At 43.8% G+C, this 21,333-nt stretch overlaps 1 protein-coding gene across 2 annotated transcripts in view; it reads right to left on the bottom strand.

Moving 5' to 3' along the window:
• The window catches only part of zgc:66433 (uncharacterized protein LOC321250 homolog), a 198,590-nt gene that overhangs the window by 37,049 nt on the left and 140,208 nt on the right, over positions 1 to 21,333 (bottom strand). For both annotated transcript variants that reach the window (XM_060832406.1, XM_060832405.1), the window contains exons 5-6: positions 4,734 to 4,892; positions 1,641 to 1,709 (exon numbers count right to left, since the gene is read on the bottom strand). In XM_060832406.1, the coding sequence (XP_060688389.1) occupies positions 1,641 to 1,709; positions 4,734 to 4,892 (228 nt within the window). The remainder of the gene's footprint in view (positions 1 to 1,640; positions 1,710 to 4,733; positions 4,893 to 21,333) is intronic.

Here is a 21,333-nt window from a genome sequence, read left to right as displayed (position 1 = left end):
CAAGCCACCCAACCCCTGGAGAGAGACTGACACATCTTCCCCCTTCAGACCCTCCAAACACACGGCATCAACGTTGATTTCACCAGTTTCCTCATTTCCCCTCCCCACATCACCCCAGATCCAACCCTCCAACTCAGCACCATCCACTTGAACTGTCCCACCTGTCTACCTTCCTTCCCACCTTTCTGCTCCACCCTCCCCTCCAGCCTGTCACCATCACCCCCCACCTCCATCTGACTATCTCCTTCCCAGCTACCTTCCCCCCACCCCCACCCCCTATTTGTCTCTCAGCCACGTTCCTGGCAGAAGGGCCTATGCCTGAAATGACGATTCTCCTGCTCCTCAGATGTGGCCTGACCTGCTGTGCTTTTCCAGCACACCTTTCGCCCCTAGAGAAAGGCCAAGGGCAGTGATACCAGCATTTACCAATGGACTGTATGGTGGGGTTACAAGGTTTGATAGGAAGAGTACAGATTTAGACTAAGTGGGGAAGGCCTTTGGAAATCTGAAACACAAAGGAACTTGGGAGTCATAGTTCAGGATTCTTTTAAGGGTAACATGCAGGTTCGGTTGGCATTTAGGAAGGCAAATGTAATGTAATTCATTTCCAGAGTGCTACAGTACAACAGCAGGGATGTACTGCTGAGGCTGTGCAAAGCTCTGGCAAGGCTGTATTTGGAACATTGTGAGCAATTTGGACTCTGTATGCAAGGAAGGATGAGCTGGCTTTGGATGTGGTCCAGAGGAGGGTCACCAGATCAATCCTAGGGTTGAAGGGTCGGTCATATGAGGAGCAGGTGAGGATTTTGGGTTTGAACTTAATAGAATTTAGAAGGGTGAGTGGCACAGTGGCTCAATGGTTAGCATTGCTGCCTCACAGCGGTAGGGACCTGGGTTTGATTCCAGCCACAGGTGACTGCCTGTGTGGAGTTTGCACATTCTCCCTGTTTCTGCATGGGTTTCCTTCCACAGTCCAAAAATGTACAGGTTAGGTGGATTGACTGTGAGAAATGCAGGGACAGGGCAGAGGGTTGGCTCTGGGTGGGATGCTCTTCGGAGGTTGTGTGGGTTTGATGGACTGAAGGGCCTGCTTCCCCACTGTCAAAATTTTATGACAAGGGAGGGATCTCACTGAAACTTACAGAACACTGACCCAATAGTAGGTCAGACTCCGACAGTACAGCCTCAGAGTGAAGGGATGACGCTATGGAATTAAGTTGATGAGGAATTTCTTCAGCCAGAAGATAGTGAATCTGTTGAATGCATTATTGCAGAAAGCTGTGGATGTTAAGCAGTTGAGTGCATAGAGATAGGTTCTTAATAAGTAAGCAGATCAAGGGTTATGGGGAGAATGGAACTGAGAAACATTTCCCCCATGATTGAATGATGGAGAAGACTTGATGGGCTGAATGGTCTAATTCTGCTCCTTTATCCTGTGGTCTTATGCTAGGTAACTTATGAATAACTGGGTAAGGAAGGAAGATTATCCAGGCCATAAGAGAGGGTAAGGGAGTAGGGTCAATAAGTTATTCTCACAAAGAACTGATATGGATGAGACAGGCCAAATGGTGTCCTTCTGTGCTCTAATCTTTCTATGATTCCACTAAAACCTGCTCCAAAGAGAACAATTGAATGTTTACCTGCTCTTCATCTTCACTTCCTGTTCCACCTAAACTCAAAGAGCTGTGTCTCTCCACAGTGGCTGCAGACTGGAGGGAAGAATGAGAAAGGTGGTTAGTCAAGGACAGAAGTGGACATGCTTTTACTTTGGCAAATACCTGCACGGTTGGAGGCAATTGGCCATCAAATAGTTGATGAAGGTAACATATTAATGTTAATTATCTACAACACTCCCTCCCTCCACAATCGACACACAGGGGTAGCAGTGTGTACTGTCTGCAAGATGCACGGCATCAACTCACCAAGCTTCCTCCAACTGCACCTTCAAAATACACAACCTCTTGCATCCCGAAGAACACACACAGTAAAAGTAAAGGAACATCTGCAAATTGCTCCCCAAGCCCCAGATTATCCTGATTTGGAAATTTCCTTCAGTGTCGCTGGGTTAAAATCCTCGAACTCCTTTCCTAACAGCACTACCAATGTCCCTGCACCCCCAAGGACTCCTATGGTTCAGCTCAGCACAACCTTCTCAAAGGTCACGATGAATGGGAAATAAATGATGGTCAAGCCTGTGCTGCCCACATCCCGTTAATGGATAATTAACAAATAAATAAATGACGTACAAATTAAAAGCAGCAACAAACTATATGTCTGCCACATTTTCTTATGGAGTACCACACACTGTTCACATCCCAAATTGGTAGTAGACCGTATTGTTGATCTGTTATTGAGTCTGCCTCTTTCTATTCCGATTCCATCCGGACTCCAAAGATGTACATCGACCTCATTCAATAATTCAGTCTTTTATCCCAACTCAGAAATCCGAAGATCTTTTCATGAAGTTTTCTTTTGCCGTAACAAGATTTTTTCGTGCGCAGATAACGCAACCCAACACCCACTCGACCCACGTCATTCAGATGTGAAATGGCAGCATGGCCCAGCACTGTCTCAGTGCTCGTAGTAGACTTGATGGGCTGAATGGTCTAATTCTGCTCCTATATCCTATGGTCTTATGCTGGGTAACTTATGAATAACTGGGTAAGGAGGGAAGATTATCCAGGCTGTAAGAGAGGGTAAGGGAGTAGGGTCAATAAGTTATTCTCGCAAAGGACTGTCTCAGTGCTCATAGTACTCACAGGTGCATTGCTGTTTGGTCATTTTTTGTTTTGATTCACCGTGAAACTGTCACTTATTCTGAAATCTGAAAAATTCCAAATTCCAAAAACCAGCTGACCCGAGGGTTACCAATAAAGGAATTGTATACCTGTCGTATATAACTTGCATATTGCTGAAATAAGTCACATTGTGTTGAAGCTTTTTGTCTTGCACCCATCAGGACAATTTTCAAGAATAACAATTTAAACAGGAAACCAACATTTATGCTGCAACAGAGGAGACTCAACAACATAAGATTTATATCTTAGGCCTGGTCAATCACTTTAAAAATCACAAAAACTAATTTAATGTTTAAACAAAGCCTGGCAGTTAATTGTCAATCATTGTTAACTGGTGCATTCTCCATGGGAATACCTCAACCAAGCAGAGTTCACTCGCAAACCAATCAGCACTCCCCTCTCACACAGTATAACCATTAGTTTACCAGGGCGGGCTGCCCCAGAGGTGGTCGAAAGGTGATGAGGGTGGTTAGTGATGCCGGAAGGTGGGTAGGCCGTCCTGACTGCTGTCACCCCGGGCGGGTACCGGGGCGGGCTGTCCTAGAGGTGGTCAAAAGGTGTGTCGGGGCAGACTGAGAACTGGAAGGGGCATGGGGTGGACTGAGAACCGGAAGGTGAGTAGGGGCGGGCTACCTTAGAGTGGTCGGAAGGTGGGAGGGGCGGGGCTTACTGGGTCTGTATTATCTGCACCTTTGTATGTACCAGTATTGTCTAATGTACAAATGTCATTGTTAATGTCTCATTATATTTTTATGTGGAACTGGGATTTGAGGTTTGTCCTCATGTCCCTGTAAACTGTTTGAATGGTAGGGTTTGGCGCCTGGCTTTACTCCTCTCCCTTGTAAAATTGCTGTCTCTTGTATGCAGCTGTACATGTAACTGTTGTAAATTGTTTTTATAATTTGTTTAATAAAATTAAAAAAATATAAATATAACCATTAGTTAGAAGGGCACTACTTGTCACTGGCCACTCTGGTGTTTCTTCCTGGTAGTGGAAAATGAATAAAGATTTTGACACCAATTGTCTTTTACTAAGTCTCACACCTGCACACACACATCATGGGTGCTGGGGAAAATAAAAGCTGTTAGGCGATAGTGTGGGGCAAAACAAAGATGAAATAAAAAACCCCATTAGTTTCCTCATTAAGTTGGTATGCTTGTGAATTGTCCATATGTGAAGAAGACAAATAGCTTCACCAAAATATATCTTATTCAGAAACCACCTCACTGCCTCTTTTGCTAACTGCTTTTACTACATCACAAGGTTTACACAGAAGCATGGAAGGATTTCTGTCCAGATTGGCTAGTTGCTAGGTGGATGGGAGGATGTTATTTTTTTTTAATTCATTTGTGGGTCATGGATGTTGCTGGCAGGTCAGCATTGATAGCCCATCTCTATTTGCCCCTGAGAAGGTGGCAGTGAGTTGCATTCTTGAATTGCTGCTGTCCACTTGCTGTGGGTTGACCCACAATGCTGGTCGGGTCTTTGTTGTGACTTTCTAGCAATTGATATAACTGAGTGGCTTGCTCGGCCATTTCAGAGGGTGGCTGAGAGTCAACCACATTGCTGTGGCTCTGGAGTCACAAGGAGGCCAGACCAGGTAAGGATGGCAGATTTCCTTCCTGAAAGGACATTAGTGAACCAGATGGGTTTTTCCAACAACTGACAATGGATTCATGGTCATCAGTCGACTCTTCATTCCAGGTTATTCCTAATTAAATTCAGATTCCACCATGTGCCATGGCAGGTTTGGAACTCAGGTCTGCAGAACATAAATCAGGGTTAATAGTTGACTGATGATACCACTTGGCCATCATCTCCGAATAGTATTTCAAATAATATTTCAATGAGGCTCTGCTGTTATCAGTAGCTTTGTTGGACTCGTGGCCAAGCTCAACCTCTCCAACTCCCTCTTTACATTAAACCTACTGTACCTTCGGAGTGGAGCATCTCAGAATGGCGTGAAGAGATGATATTTCCGGAGGACTTCTGGGCAAACCATCATCCTCTGAGAGAGTTCCAGCATCATCCACTTTTTTTGTAGAAATCAGCATACCAGGGGAAGTCAAGTGGATGTTCTGTTGAAGCTGTAGCTGAGGATAAAACAACAATTTGTTCAATGAAATGGATCAAATGCAAGTACATCTCGAAAGTAAAAACTCTAAATCTATCACACTTTAGATCTCTGCAAGTAAGTCGTACATTTCCAGCTGCTTTGTTCAAATAGATACCAACAAAGCAATTTATTTCAGAATGTATTGAGTCAGCAACAATTAGACATGAATCTCTCAGGATTGAACACCACAGCACTTAGCAGCAGAGTTATCTGTTGGTTATCAAACAGTGTATCAAATGACCCAGGCATGCCGACATGTTAATTTTATTAATAATTTTCAGAGACATGTATAAGCAAAATAACATCAAATTGACAGCATTGGGACAAGTCAATTCAGCCTACAGGCTCCATGTTGGTGTTCATCTGTGTGCTCCACACAAAACTTTTCCCACATTTCTCCATCTCAGCACATCATCTCTTCTTTTTCCCTCATGTCCCTGTGACTACAACTATGCTATGTGGCTTTAATGTACTGTTGGAGTAAGCTCTGAAACAGACAGCACTTTAAAAATAAAGGTCACTGTCCTCTTAAAGTGATTTGAATTGCCAAATAGCGCTGGACTTCTTGACCTCTTCACAGTTCTGGATTGAACCATGCCATGAACACTGCACTTAATTGTTCTTATGATAAATTGGGGGGTGAGAGCTATAGAGTCATAGAAATGTAAGGATGGAAACAGACCCTTCTGTCCAACTCGTCCATGCCAACCAGATATCCCAACCCAATCTAGTCCCAACTGCCAGCATCCTACCCATATCCCTCCAAGCCCTTCCTATTCATATACCCATCCAAATGCCTTTTAAATGTTGCAATTGTACTAGCCTCCATCACTTCCTCTGGCAGCTCATTCCATACATGCACCACACTCTGCATGAAAAAGTTGCCCCTTAGATCTCTTTGATATCTTTCCCCTCTCACCCTAAACCTATGCCCTCTCGTTCTGGACTCTCCGACCCCAGGGAAAAGACTTTGTCTATTTATCCTATCCATGCCCCTCATAATTTTGTAAACCTCTATAAACCTATAAACCTCAGCCTCCAATGCTCCAGGGAAAACAGCCCCAGCCTGTTCAACCATTCCCCACAGCTCAAGTCCTCCAAACCTGGCAATATCCTTGTAAATCTTTTCTGAACCCTTTCAAGTTTCACAAAATCTTTCCGATAGGAAGGAGACCAGAATTGCATGCAATATTCCAACAGTGGCCGAACCAATTTCCTGTATAGCTGCAACATGACCTCCCAACTCCTGTACTCAGTACTCTGACCAAAAAAAGGAAAGCATACCAAACACCTTCTTCACTATCCTACCTACCTGCAACTCCACTTTCAAGGAGTTATGAACCTGCACTCCAAGATCTGTTTGTATAGCAATACTTGCTAGGATCTTACCATTAAGTGTATAAGTCCTGCTAAGATTTGCTTTCCCAAAATGCAGTACCTCACATTTATCTGAATTAAATTCCATCTGCCACTTCTCAGCCCATTGGCCCATCTGATCAAGATCTTGATGTAATCTGAAGTAACCTATCCATTACACCTCCAATTTTGGTATCATCTGCAAACTTACTAACTATACATCTTATGCTCACATCCAAATCATTTATATAAATGATGAAAAATAAAGGACCCAGCACCGATCCTTGTGAAACTCCACTGGTCACAGGTGTCAATTCTGAAAAACAACCTTCCACCACCACCCTCTGTCTTGAGCCAGTTCTGTATCCAAATGGCTAGTTCCCCCTGTATTCCGTGAGATCTAACCTCGCTAACCAGTCTCCCATGTGGAACCTTGTCAAACGCCTTATGGAAGTCCATATAGATCACATCTACTGCTCTGCCCTCATCAATCCTCTTTGTTACTTCTTCAAAAAACTCAAATCAAGTTTGTGAGAGATGATTTCCCATGCACAAAGCCATGCTGACTATCTCTAATCAGTCCTTGCCTTTCCAAATACATGTAAATCCTATCTCTCAGGATTCCTTCCAACAACTTTCCCACCACCAACGTCAGGCTCACCGGTCTATAGTTCCCTGGCTTATCCTTACCACCCTTCTTAAGTAGTGGCACCACATTAGCCAACCTCCAGTCTTCCGGCACCTCACCTGTGACTATTGCTGATATAAATATCTCAGCAAGCAGCCCAGCAATCACTTCTCTAGTGGTGGCAGTGGGGTGCATCAACTTACTCATACACACAAGTATCCCTCTGGATGTCAATCCAGAATTTGGTCTTCAACTTCATGACCTGCCTGTTGTGCAATGCAGTTTAGACCCTGCACCTTCTGACTTAAGGTCAAATGCTAACACACATCTAAATTTTCACTCCTGACAAGGTGGTAAGGAATATCTTCACAAAGCAGAGACAGAGGGATGGGAGTTTGCAAAAACTAAGACTTCCTTTATCTCTGTGGTCAATGTAATGTGTAGCAGCCCAGGATCTACACTCAGTGAGGTGCTACACTGATCTTACGAACCTCCTCTCAGTGAAAAGCTACACTGCGAGTATCTCTACATTAAACCTCCACAGAATTTCCAAGCTCTAGTTCATAGATTACATGCAGGCAGCAAGCTCTGCATTCATTCCCTCACAACCTAACAATTTAGCTTCCACATTTTTTTACTTCTCCATTTTCTGATTTGACTGATTTGAATCTCAAGATTTGGTAATTTAAGTACAAGTTGTTTCCACAGGTATACTGAAGGACCCCACCATCACCAACGTTCACTCCATCCCTCCACCAGCCCAGATTTGCCCCATCATTTGTTCCAAATTCAATCTTGGATGAGCAACAATTTCTTCCAATTCAATATTGAGATAACAATGAGAGCATTTTCTTCAGTCTTCATGACAATCATCATTCCTTAGTTACTGATTTCTCCCCTCATCCTGGATGCTTCTGAGGCTGAAGCAGATTACTTCCAACTTAATTGATAATGCAATTAAGTTAGGACCTTCTGTCCTAACATTCACTCTGTTAGCCATTCAGATCACCTCTGTAATGTCAATTTTTAAAAATTTACTTGTTGCGATGTTGGGATTTATTGCCCATCCCTAGGTGACCTTGAGAAGTTGGTGGTGAGCTACCTTCTTGAACCGCTACAGCCCATGTGTTGTGAGTTGACCCACAATGCCTTAAGGGAGGAGATTCCACGATTTTGATCCAAGGACAGCAAAGAAACGATGATACATTTCCAAGTCAGGATGGTGAGTGGCTTGGAAAGAAACTTGCAGGTGGTGGTGTTCCCATGTATTGGCTGCTCTTGTCCTCCTAGATGGCAGTGGTCATGGGTTTGGAAGGTGCTGTTGATGATCTTCTGCAGTGCCTCTTGAAGACAGTACACACTGCTGCTACTGAGCATTGATGATGGTTGCCATCTGCTCTTGTAGCCACTGCGTTCATTTGGTGCATCCAATTGAGTTTCTGGTCAATGGTAACCTTAGTGATGTTGATAGTAGGGCATTCAGTGACAGTAACACCATTGAATGTCAAGGATAGGTGGTTAGATTTTCTCTTATTGGAGATGATCATTGCCTGGTATTGGTGGTGTGAATGCGACTTGCCTCTTGTCAGCCCAAGCCTGGATATTGTCCAGGATTATTTCTATTTAAACATGGATGGTGTCAGTATCTGAGGAATTCCGAATGGTGCTGAACATTGTAGGATCAATGGTGAACATCCCCACTTCTGACCTTATGATAAAGGGAAGGTCATTGATGAGGTAGCGGAAGATGGTTGGGTATAGGACACTACCCTGGAGTTAGGTAAAAACAATGACTGTAAATGCTGGAAACCAGATTCTGGATTAGAGTGGTGCTGGAAAAGCACAGCAGTCCAGACAGCATCCAAGGAGCAGGAACATCAACGTTTCGGGCAAAAGCCCTGAAATATGGATTTTCCTGCTCCTTGGATGCTGTCTGAACTGCTGTGCTTTTCCAGCACCACTCTAATCCACTACCCGGAGTTGGGATGTCTGACCTCCCACAACAATGACCACCTACCTATGTGCCAGGTATGACTTAAACTACCAGAAGTTTGCCTCCTGATACTCAATAAGTCCACTTTTGCTAGGGGTTCTTGATAGGAAAAAGTGAAGACTGCAGATGCTGGAGATTAGAGTCGAGAGTGTGGTGCTGGAAAAGCACAACTGGTCAGGTAACATCTGACGAGCAAGAGAATCGATGTTTCGAGCATAAGCTCTGTCATTCCTGATGAAGAGCTTATGCTTGAAATGTTGACTCTCCTTCTCCTTGAATGCTCCCTGACTGGCTGTGCTTTTCAAGCACCAGACTTTTTGACTCTAGGGCTTCTTGATGCCATATCCGGTTGAATGCAGCCTTGATCTCAAGGGCTGTCACTTTCCCCTCCCCTCTGGAATTCAGCTGCGTTGTCCGTGTTTGAACCAAGGCTGTAATGAGGTCAGATGCTGTTAGACAGCACTGTTGATGACACCTTCCATCATTTTACTGATGAGAAAGAGTACACTGATGAGGCGGTGATTAGCTGTGTTGGATTTGCCCTGCTTTCTGTGTGCAGGACATACCAGGGCAATTTTCCACACTGTCAGATGCCTGTGTTGTAACTATACTGGAAGAGCTTGGCTAAGGTAATGGCAAGTTCTGGAGTACAGCTGTTCAGTACTATTTTAGGAATGTTGTCAGGGTACATAGCCTTTGCAGTATCCAGTGCAGATCTTTGTCCATATGTCAGCTCATCTGCTGCTGAAACTCCTGTGGCACCTGCAGATGTGACTACTTCCACCTTCCCATCAACTCCCACCTTGAAACTTCCATGGATATGTGTCTGTCACATGTTGCCTGTATCCTTACTGATACTGGACTCATCCCTATGAATGCATGCCTCGCTTTTAAGATGCTCCTCCTTTTCTTCTTATTCATCTATAACCTTATCACCGCTTGAACTTTCTAATCTTCTCCAGTCCTACACCTCTGAGATATCCATTCACCTCCTTTTCAGCATCGCTAAACTTTAAAGAAGTCATACTGAACTGCTTCATAAAATCTCTACAGTGGATCTCCTACAGCCATCTGGCCAAACAAGTCCAAACCGACCCTCCGAAGAGTATCCCATCCAGACATATTCCCCTTACCTATTACTCTACATTTCCCCTGACTAATGCACCGACACATCCCTGAACACTCTGGGCAATTTAGCATGACCACCTCACCTGTGCATCTTTGGACTGTGGGTGGAAACCCACACAGACACAGGAAGAATATGCAAACTCCACACAGACAGTCGCCTGAGGCTGGAATTGAACCCGGGTCCTTGGCACCTTGAGGTAATTAACCAACCACTGAGCTACGTGCTTGACGCATGAACTCTATTTCTCTCTTCACAGACCTGCTCAGACTCTGCAGCACTGTTGGTTTCAGATTTCCAGCCTTACCAGTGGCATCATTCCTTCAGATGTTTGTAACCTGAGCTCAGGAATTCCCTCCCTCACCCTTTGTTACTTTACTTCCCTCTCCTCCCTTTGGACACTGCTTGAAACATACTTTTTTGACAAAGCTTCAGCTCTTCTGTTCTAATAGTTCCATAAATGCCTCAGTTGTAGTCTTTTATATATAAAAAAATTGCAGTGAAGCCAGTTAGGATGTCTGTTTTGCCATGCTAAAGATTCTATACGAATGCAACTTGGTACAACTTCATCACAGTCTTGCCTTATTGCTGAAAATATTCCAAAACCACACCATCATCATCCACAGTTTGAGATATCTCCCAGGTTGACAGGAACAATTTTGCAGCCCACATGGGATACTTGGGGATTTGACATCGGAGATACCAATTCAGGAGTAACACAGGAGCGCCATCCCATTGCAATTTTTAATGCACTTTTTCCCTAAGGGAATCCATACATAAAGTCTGAACAACACAATGGACTGATTCAAGTAATGCCTCAAGAGTGAGCATCAGGAGATGAACTCAATCTGTTCCAATGGTGCATTTTGTGATGACTCAGTGTCATAATGGTGTAGATGGCTGGACACAATGTATAAAAGTATAGGTGAACGTTTTCTCTTGATTCTCACCATTGAAGTTAACTCATTTGGAAAGAATCTCATTGTAACATGAGTGTTATAATGAAGAAAATCATCCCTTCCACAGCAAATTTGCTTCAATAATGTAAAAGCAGGGAAAGTTAAGAAAAAAAGTCATGAGAGGCAGGCTCATACTGGACATAATCTTCAATTCTTCAGTGTTTGATGCATGTTAGTTTACCGTTGACTGCCAATTGTGCGTGATTAAGTCTGGGTGTGGTGTCAGAAACACTGAACTGAGACTAAGAGCTGTAAATATGGGAGACATTTTGTGACTGCAGGTACATTTTATTAAAAACACTTCCAAATAAAGTTCATGCACATGTGTAAAGTGGAGTGTATTATCTCTGATGAATCGGGCATCTTTCTTGTCTTAGTGGGTGGAAAACGTTTGGTGGCTTTGTGCCACGGGTTTGTGACATTTTCCATCACAGTGCCTGTAAGAAGCTCTGGTGCAAAGTTTGATAAGCTCCGTCAATTGTGCATCCAGCCCTCTTTGATGATGGGCTTCACATTGAGTGTGTACGTGGCAAACTGACATTGTATGAGCCGCATTCTGTTCTTTTGTGAAAGATAAGATCGAACGAAGATAAATTTATTCCACTTGATAAACCAAGTCAATCATCAGTTGGAAGAAATCTTTATTCCATATACCTTTGATTTTATAGTAGTTAATATCCTGAGACTGTATTGTGCCCATTAAGAGAGATGTGTTCTGTCCTGCTTCCCTTGCAGAGAGATGTTGCCATAATGGTGTTGGGATGTTATCTTCAGACAGGCAGTTGGTAAACAGCTTCAAATTATCCCTGGGTGTCTTTTGTAAAAACTGAGACAATGGCATCATGAATGGGCTGAGTCAGGGCTCACACAGATCCAGGAAGGGTTTTGTTTTGCTTCCAGTTAGGCAGGAGGTTTCTGCTGCTGAGCCAGAAGCTTGGGTTCCCCACTGCTGAAGGGGCATTCTAGTCAGTGAGGATTCCTCTTACAAATCCAAAGAGGCAGATTGTTTCTTTCTTCTTGATTGCGTGATGATGATGCCACTTTTACAAGGTTATTTTATCCATGGTTTTTTTTTTGAAAGAGGTCGTAAATGCAGAGGTACCAAGGAGTCTAAGGTGTTAACAGGTTAATGAGGGAAGGGGAGTGGCCAGTTCCCCCAGTTCAGATTTTTTCTACTTTGTTTTAGCTGTAGTAGTCACAAGTTGTGTGAGTCCAGGGGAGTTTCGGTACAGAATTCCTCTGATGTTCTCGGAGATCTCACTGCCCATCTCTAATTGCCCAGAGGATAGTTAAGAGTTAATCACCTTGCTGTGGGTCTGCAACCAGATATAGATCAGACCAGGTAAGGACTGCTGATTTCCTTCCCTAAAGGATATGAGTGAACCTGAAGGGTTCAATCAACAACAAATTCACTGCCAATATTGGTTTCTTAATTCCACTAACTGCCAGGGTGGAATCAGAATTAATGGCTCTCAGAATTAATGATAATAGAATGGGGCTATTGCCTCCCCTTAACCTGTACAAGGCATGAGACTGACATGCATGGAGCTTCCCAGCAGAGCAGCTCAGAGGGAATGTTGGGTCATGCGTTAGGAAGGCCCTGTGAGCTAAACTAATGCCCTGGTCACCTTTATCCCCAAGCAGTTATCCTGCTGGTCTTAAGAGGAATAGTTCATTGAGGAGTGACAGCTGGCTGCCAATGTTTGTTCCAGGTAGTTGCTGTCTCATCAGCCATCTGATGACGATGACAGCACACCGAGCTTGCCTGCCCTGTGACAGCATTTTGATTCAAAACTAGCTTTCCATGAGATGTAGGGTCAGGAGATGGAATTCATCGTGGTGTCAGGTTCCTGACTCCATCCATTCTGAAAGGCTCAAGAACAAGAGGGCACAGATTTAATGTAATTTTTCTGAAGATGAGTCATTGGACTCCATTAGACATGAATGACCTGATTTCTTCACGTTGTCCCTTGCCTGAGATGTTGTTGACCCTCAGGTTAAACAACACCATCACACTTCTCTAATGAGAAAGCAGCCCTGTGGTCCTCTGAGACTAAGGTGACTTTATCTTACCCTCTGAGAGAAGGAATTATCGCCCATCTCTGACTTAAATGGAAGACCCTTTATTCTGATATGAAGCACTGTCCCACAAGGGGCAACAAACTTTCCATGACGACCCTACCAAGCACCTGAAGAATCTTGAATGTTTCCACTCATGCTTCTCAACTCCAATGAGTACAGTCTAAACCTACTCAACTCTCCCCTTGAGGAAATCCCTCCATACCCAGGATCAAACTAGTGAACTTTCTCTGGACTGCCTTGAATGTCAGTATATCTTTTCCAAATAAACGCACCAAATTGTTCACAATATTTTAGATGTGGTCTGACCAGTGCCTTGATACCTATAGCAAGACTTCCCTATTTTTATACTCGAAATATGAGACTTTGACTCTCTCTCTCTCTACTGATGATTCCAGACCTGCTGAGTTTCTCCAGCACTTGCTGAATTTATTTCAGATCTCCAGCTTCCACAGCAGTTTGCTTTTTCCCATTTAAACTAATTGGCAAACCAAAGAGGAATGATAAGAAACTGTTTTTTCATGCAACAAGTGGTTGAGGCCTGGAATGCACTACCTGAAACTGTGATGGGGCAGATTCAATGAAAAGTTTAAGTCAGACTGCTGTTTGTAAAGGAAATACGTGCAGGGTTAAATAGAGAATGCAGTTTAAAGTACAATCCTCATGTAGAGAGCTTGCATAAGCACAATGGGTGAAATGGCCTCCTTGGTACATCGTAACAATTCTGTGATTCAGTGAACTCTGCTCCCCTTTCCATATCCACTGCAAAGTCTGCTGTGCATTTCTCACATTTTCAGTTTTTATTTCTGCTGTAAAGTGTTGATTTTGTTTTCCTTCACTGAATTCTTTCAACATCATAAAGGTCCACATTTCCCCAAAATCATCTTAAGTGCCCAGAATGTGAGCTACTGCAGTGTAAACTCGGAAATGTAAGTCTGGTGAAAAAACAAGGAACTGTAATTGGTGCCAATGGAACTTTCAAGGTCAAAACTATCAAGCACTCACTGATCTTATGGACAGACAGGAATGTTAGTTATTTAACAACAGCTCTATAGTTGTCTTGTTATGATGGTGCAAAATTTAAATCAGTAAATAAACTAAATTCTGAGCTTGGGGGCCATAGACAGAATGCAAGAAGATTTACTCTATGTGCCTGGCTGTGTTATCACTGGTGCAGGAATGTTTCTGACCACACTGAATCTCTGATAAGTCAAGGCTCACTCCCTCCTAGTAAGCTTTTGGGGCCGAATGGCCGCCACCTGCTCGTAACTTCGACACTTCTTTGGAAACATGGTCTATGTTGGATGATCAGCCATCATCATACTCAATGGCGGATCAGGCTCAAAAGGCTGAATGGCCTCTCCCTACTCCTATTTTCTACACTTCAATCTTTTGTCATCCTCTACCCATCTCTTTATTTTTTGTTAATTCTACAGGTATTCTTCTTTAAGATGAATTCGTTCAATAAAATAACAATAAAGAAAGTTCAGAGTGGACATCACACCCTTGTGCATTGTCCACAGTTATTCTCCACGTGATTCTATCCCCTGATTGCTGTGTTAGAAGTGAGGCCAATGGTGGAAAAATCAGTCTTTTGCTGATAAAACCACAACCAAATAGCAGTACTGTGTGAACATTCACCCAGCTGTGTGTTGGATGCCACTAGGCATTCTACAGAGTAGTAAGAGTTTAATGGTGACTGTGAAACCATTGCTGATTGTCAGGAAATCCCATATCATTCACTAATGTCCTTTAGGGAGGGAAATCTGCTGTCCTTAACCTGGTCTGGTCTGGCCTACATGTGACTCCAGACCCACAGCAATATAGTTGACTATAAACTGCCTTCGACATATTAGAGATGGGCAATAAATACTTATGTAGCCAATGATGTGCACATCAAATGAACGAACATAAGAAAAGTATTTGCTTGTAGAACATGGGGTGCGGTTTTTGCTGGCTGGGCCAGCACTTATTACTTGTCCCTAGTTGCCTTTGTGTAGATGGTGATGTGCTGCCTTCTTGAACTTCTGCAGTCCATATGCTGCAGGTAAACCCGGAATAGCCTTAGGGAAGGAAATTCAGGATGTGGCCCAGGAACATGGGGCAAATGAAGTATTTCTGGTTCCAAGAACCAAGTTAAAAACAAATACATATTTGTCTAACACATAATTCGTGTCACACATCACTTGTCACTTTCTGACTCTCCTGAGTCACAATGTGTAATATCATTGGAGATCTTCTAATATGACATTTAAGAATCTAAGCTACCTGCATTCAATTTTCAATTAAACTTTAAAATCACTGTGAGAAAAAGTGATTGAATACATGAGAAAATCATTTCTTGCAATCAATTATTACTTCATTTGAAGATTGCAATTTAACTTAATCAATGCCCTTAACAGTACCTCTCATTCTCTCAGAGTTTATAAAAAATGTTTTACAGCCAATTATGTCCTTTTGAAATCTTGCCATTATTGTAGAAATCATGATGTCTCATAGCTGCACAGCACAGCACCATAAACAGTGAATGTGCCAGATAATTATTTTTACTAGTTTTGATTGAGAGATAAATATTGGTTTGGATGCTGAGGTAACATCGCGATTAGTCTTCATTACTATTCACTGTGGAATTCTTGTTTAATTCATTGGATGTGGGCATTGCTTGCTTGGCCACTGATTTATTCCCTATCCCTAATTGCCCAGAGGGTACGTAGAACATAAGAACATAGAAAATTACAGTGTAGGCCCTTTGGCCCTCGATGTTGCACCGACCTGTGGAATCAATCTGAAGGCCCTCTATCTACACTATTCTATTTTCATCCATATGTTTATCCAATGACCATTTAAATGCCCTTAAAGTTGGCGAGTTCAGCTAGCCAACTTCTTTCACCCCCAATCCCGTGCCTCCGTCTTTTGTGCAAAAGCTTATCATGGTGAACCTTATCAAATGCCTCACCAAAATTCATATACACCACATCAACCGCTTTACCCTCATCCACCTATTTGGTCGTCATCTCAAAGGTGTCAATAAGGTTTGTGAGGCACAACCCTTGACAAAACTGTGTTGACTATCCCTAATCAACTTATTTCTCTGTAGATGATTATAAATCCTATCTCTTGTAACCTTTTCCAACACGTTACAACCGAAGTAAGGCTCACTGATCTCATTACCAAGATTGTCTCTACTCCCCTTCTTGAACAAGCGGACAATATTTGCTATCCTCCGGTCTTCTGGGACTATTCCTGGAGACAATGACAGCATAAAGATCAAAGCCAAAGGCTTGGCAATCTCCTCCCTGGCTTCCCAGAGAATCCCAGGATAAATCCCATCCGGCCCAGAGGACTTAGCTATTTTTCACAGTTAAAAGTCAGCCTCAATGTAGTGGATCACACGTTATCCAGAACAGGTAATGACAGCTGATTTCCTTCCTTAAAGGACACAGTGAACCTGATGGGCAACTTCCCCTCTGCTCTGACATTCTGTGCACAGTGATTGGCATTGACTTCTGGTTCGGGCCGCAGAGACCTGTGCAGCCAATAAGAAAGTTAAAGGGAGTGCACTTGACAGGTTGATACGCTAACCAACTATGGATACATGGTTATCACTACATCAGCCCTTTATTCCAGATTTTTAAACTGAATTTAAGTTTCACCATCTGCTGAAGCATTGGTGCCAAGTTCTGGATTACTAGTCCACTGACATTATTCCGATGCCATGCCTCCTCTTGTGTGGCGTCTTCCCTGAAAAGGGACGTGGTTTACATTTGAAAGACAGCACATGCTACAGTGCAGCACTCCTACAGTACTGTACTGGTGTATGAATTTAGATTCTAGGCTGAAGTCCCTGGGATAGAGCTTTTAACACACAACATTCTGAGTCAAAGGCAGGAGTGTTGTCCCTGCAGCTGACACTTGTATGCACATGCAGATTGACTTTTTATTACTATCCGACATTGCTGTCATCCTCGCCTTGACAGATAGCAGCATCAGTTGGTAAGGGATTGGATTACATTAAATTACACTGAACATAAAGCATCGAGACAGGCCATTCAGCCCAACAGCATGAGTCTGTTCCCCCCATTAGAACAGACATCTAGCCATTTTCCCCTCATGTTATTTAGCATTCCCTTAAAGAAATCCAAATTATTCCCCACAAACACTCCTTGTGGTAGTGGCTTCCTGTGTAAAGAAGTTCCTCTTGAATCCTTTGATGGGTTTCTCGATGACTATCACAGATTCCCACCCAATTAGTAGTTCGGGACTCCCCCACAAGTGATGTCCTTCCTTAACTACCACTAATTGTTCTGGACAGATTATTCTGCATCATGGTCTCTACAAATGAATAATAATCAAAGAGCTGCCCTACCACATTCTCACAATGGTCAGATTGTACCAACCTCTCCACCCCCATACCACAACATCCACTGACACACCCAGTCCCAAATCGTAGACCCCACAGGAACCTTGTGGCTGGTGGGATATGATGGGGAATCATGTTTCAGAGTAAACAAACTTATTTTGTCTTACTCTGTTCTTGCGAGTGTCTATCTGTCTGTCTGTCTGTCTCTCTCTCTCTTTGAATAACTGCAGTTTGAAGTTGCAATTTTAGATACAGGCAGCATTTTATATTTGCTTTCAGTAATGCTGTCCAGTCAAACTGCAGATATAAATAGCCAAATGACAGCAATGAGATCTTGAATTTGGAGCAAATGACAGGAGAAACAAATTATTGAATTTCAGCTTTACGCCTCTTCATAAGTTCCCTAAAGATAGAAGTTTTGATGTTCCTTTGATCTTTATTTTTAATGGAAGAAGCATAATAATTATTTTGAACGTATACTTACAGCAATAGTGTGGTTCAGTTGGTGACCTCCTTGTCTCTGAGTTTAGAGAAATGTCAGTCTAAGTCTAATTCCACTCTAATCCTTCAGAATTGGAAATATTCTGCATTGTTGGCTATATGATACTTGTGTTTAAAACCAAAACAGGCTCTCTTCTACCTCCCAGCATGCCTCACTTTACTTTTATTTGGTAACAGCTGTTTAATCAGGAGGATGTATGTCTTCCTTCCTGCTCCAAGGTGCTGACCTGTCTTACAGAGCTACCAAAGAGGAAGTGGGGACTGCAGATACTGGAGAGTCAGAGTTGAAAAGTGTGGTGCTGGAAAAGCACAGCAGGTCAGGCAGCATCCGAGGAGCAGGAGAATCAACGTTTCAGGCATAATCCCTTCATCGGGAATGTGGAAGGGGCTGGGAAATAAATAGGACAATGGGAGTGGGGCTGTAGGGAAGGTAGCTGGGAAGGCAATGGGGGATGTAGGTGGGGGATAATTGTGATAGGTCAAGGTGGAGCGTGGAGTGGATAGATGGGAAGGAAGACAGAGAGGTCAGCCAGGTCAAAGGGTAGTGGAAGGGAAGAAACGGAGGGCTTTGAGTCCTTCGTGATGGGGGATGGAGGTGTACAGGGAATGGATGTCCATTGTGAAGATAAGGCATTGGGGACCGGGGAAGCAAAAATCATGGAGGTGGAGGGCATGGGTGGTGTCCCGAATATAGGTGGGGAGTTCTTGGACTAAGGGGGACAGGACCATGTCGAGGTATGCAGAGATTTGTTCGGTGGGGCAGGAGCAGGCTGAAACAATGGGTCGGCCGGGGCAGTCAGGTTTGTGGACCTGATGAAGGGCTTATGCCGAAACGTCGAATTTCCTGTTCCTTGGATGCTGCCTGACCTGCTGCGCTTTTCCAGCAACACATTTTCAGCTCTGATACTCCAGCATCTGCAGACCTCACTTTCTCCTCAAAAGGGTAGTGCCAAGTAGGAGGGTTGGAACTGGGATGAAGTGGGCAGAGGGGAGATTTGGAAACTAGTGAATTTGATGTTGATGCCGTGTGGTTGAACAGTCCCAAGGCGGAAGATGAGGCGTTCTTCCTCCAGTTGGCGGGTGACAAGGATTTGGCAGCAGAGGAGGCCCAGGACTTGCATGTCCTTGGGGGAGTGGGAGGGGCAGTTGAAGTGGTTGGCCACAGGGTGGTGGGATTGTTTGGTGTGTGTGTTTCAGAGATGTTCCCTGAAAAATTCCACGAGTTGGCGTCCTGTCTTCCCAATATAGAGGAAACCGCATCGAGAGCAACAGACACAGTAGATGAGGTGGGCAGATGTTCAGGAAAATTTCTGCTGGATATGAAAAGATCCTTTTTGGCCTTGAATAGAGGTGGGGGGGAAGGTGTTGGTTCAACTTTTACACCTTCTGTGGCAGCAACACCCCACTATTTATCTCTCAGACCACCTGCCCCTCCACATTCCTGGTGAAGGGCCTATCCCAAAACGTTGACTCAACTGCTCCTTGGATGCTGCCTGATCTGCTGTGCTTTTCCAGCACCATCCTCTTTGACTGGCTAACATGGTGACATTATTTAAGAAAGGTGTTAAGGAAAAGCTGGGGAACTATAGACCAGTGAGCCTGCCATCGGTGGTGGGCATGTTGTTGGAAGGAATCCTGAGGGACAGGATGTACATGTATTTGGAAAGGCAAGGACTTATTAGGGATTGTCAGCATGGCTATGTGTATGGGAAATCATGTCTCACAAACTTGTTTGAGTTGTTTGAAGAAGTAACAAAGAGGATTGATGAGGGCAGAGATGTGAATGTGATCTATACGGACTTCCATAAGGCGTTCGACAAGGTTCCTCATGGTAGATTGGTTAGCAAGGTTAGATCTCATGGAATACAGGGGGAACTCACTACTTGGACACAGAACTGACTCAAAGTTGGAAGACAGAGGGTAGTAGTGGAGGGTTGCTTTTCAGACTAGAGCTCTGTGACCAGTGGAGTGCCAGAAGGATCGGTGCTGGGTCCGCTACTTTTCATCATTTGTATAAATGATTTCGATGCGAGTATAAGAGGTACATAAGTTTGCAGATGACACCAATATTGGAGGTGTAGTTGACAGTGAAGATAGTTTCCTTAGAGAACAATGGGATCTTGATCAGATAGGCCAATGGGCTTAGGAGTGGCAGATGGAGTTTAATTTAGATAAATGTGAGGTGCTGCATTTTGGAAAGGCAAATCTTAGCAGGACTTATACACTTTATGAGAAGGTCCTGGGGAGTGTTGCTGATCAAAGAGACCTCGGACTGCAGGTTCATAGCTCCTTGAAAGCAGGTAAATCGAATGGTGAAGAAGATGTTTGGCATGCTTTCCTTTATTGGTCAGAGCATTGAGTATAAGTTTTGGGGGATCATGTTGCAGCTGTACAGAACATTGGTTAGGCCACTTTTGGAATAGAGTGTGCAATTCTGATCTCCTTTCTATCAGAAGGATGCTATGAAACTTGAAAGGGTTCAGAAAAGATTTACAAGGATGTTGCCAGGGTTGGAGGATTTGAGCTACAGGGAGAGGCTGAATAGACTGGGACTGTTTTCCCTGAAGCGTTGGAGGCTAAGGGGTGACCTTATAGAAGTTTATAAAATCATAAGGGGCATGGATAGAATAAAAAGACAAGGTCTTTTCCCAGGGGTCGGGGAGTCCAGAACTAGAGGGCATAGGTTTAGGGCGAGAGGGGAAAGATATAAAAGAGGCCTAAGGGGCAACTTTTTCACACAGACAGGTGCATGTTTGGAATGAGCTGCCAGAGGAAGTGGTGGGGGCTGGTACAATTACAGCATTTAAAAGGCATCTGGATGGGTATATGAATAGGAAGGGTTTAGAGGGACATGGGCCAACTACTGGCAACTGGGACTAGATTAGGTTAGGATAGCTGGTCGGCATGGACGAGTTGGACTGATTCTATGCTGTACATCTCTATGACTCTTACAGAGCTGTTGGGAGACCGGAAGGTCTACACACAGGCAGAACCAATTGGAATAGTGGCCACTGATGGTACTGCAGGTACACCAAGAAGGTGGCATTCAGCAATGAAATCGGACATTCATGTTTCCTTTTAACTGATCAACAGCCAGCAGCGTTCAACCTGCCAGCCAGCATTGGAGCACTGGCTTCACCCAGCCTACCTTTAAATCAAGTGGGATGAGGCACTCAATTGGGTGATGGGGCTTGTGGCCAACCCAATATCTTCCCTCATGCATTTCAAGCTACACCCCCACCGCCCCACCCCCACCCCCACACCGCCCCCCAAACCTGTAAAATCCCAGTTGGGATGGTGCTAATGGAGACATGCCCCTGAGTCCATGAGCCCACCAGCATGTTCAGAAGAGTTCACAGAATCCCTACAGTGTAGAAGCAGGCCATTCAATCCATCAAGTCCACACTGATCCTCTG

This window comes from Hemiscyllium ocellatum, chromosome 11, assembly GCF_020745735.1.
Source record: "Hemiscyllium ocellatum isolate sHemOce1 chromosome 11, sHemOce1.pat.X.cur, whole genome shotgun sequence".
Taxonomy (NCBI): domain Eukaryota; kingdom Metazoa; phylum Chordata; class Chondrichthyes; order Orectolobiformes; family Hemiscylliidae; genus Hemiscyllium; species Hemiscyllium ocellatum.
This window is presented reverse-complemented; position numbering and strand designations above follow the sequence as displayed.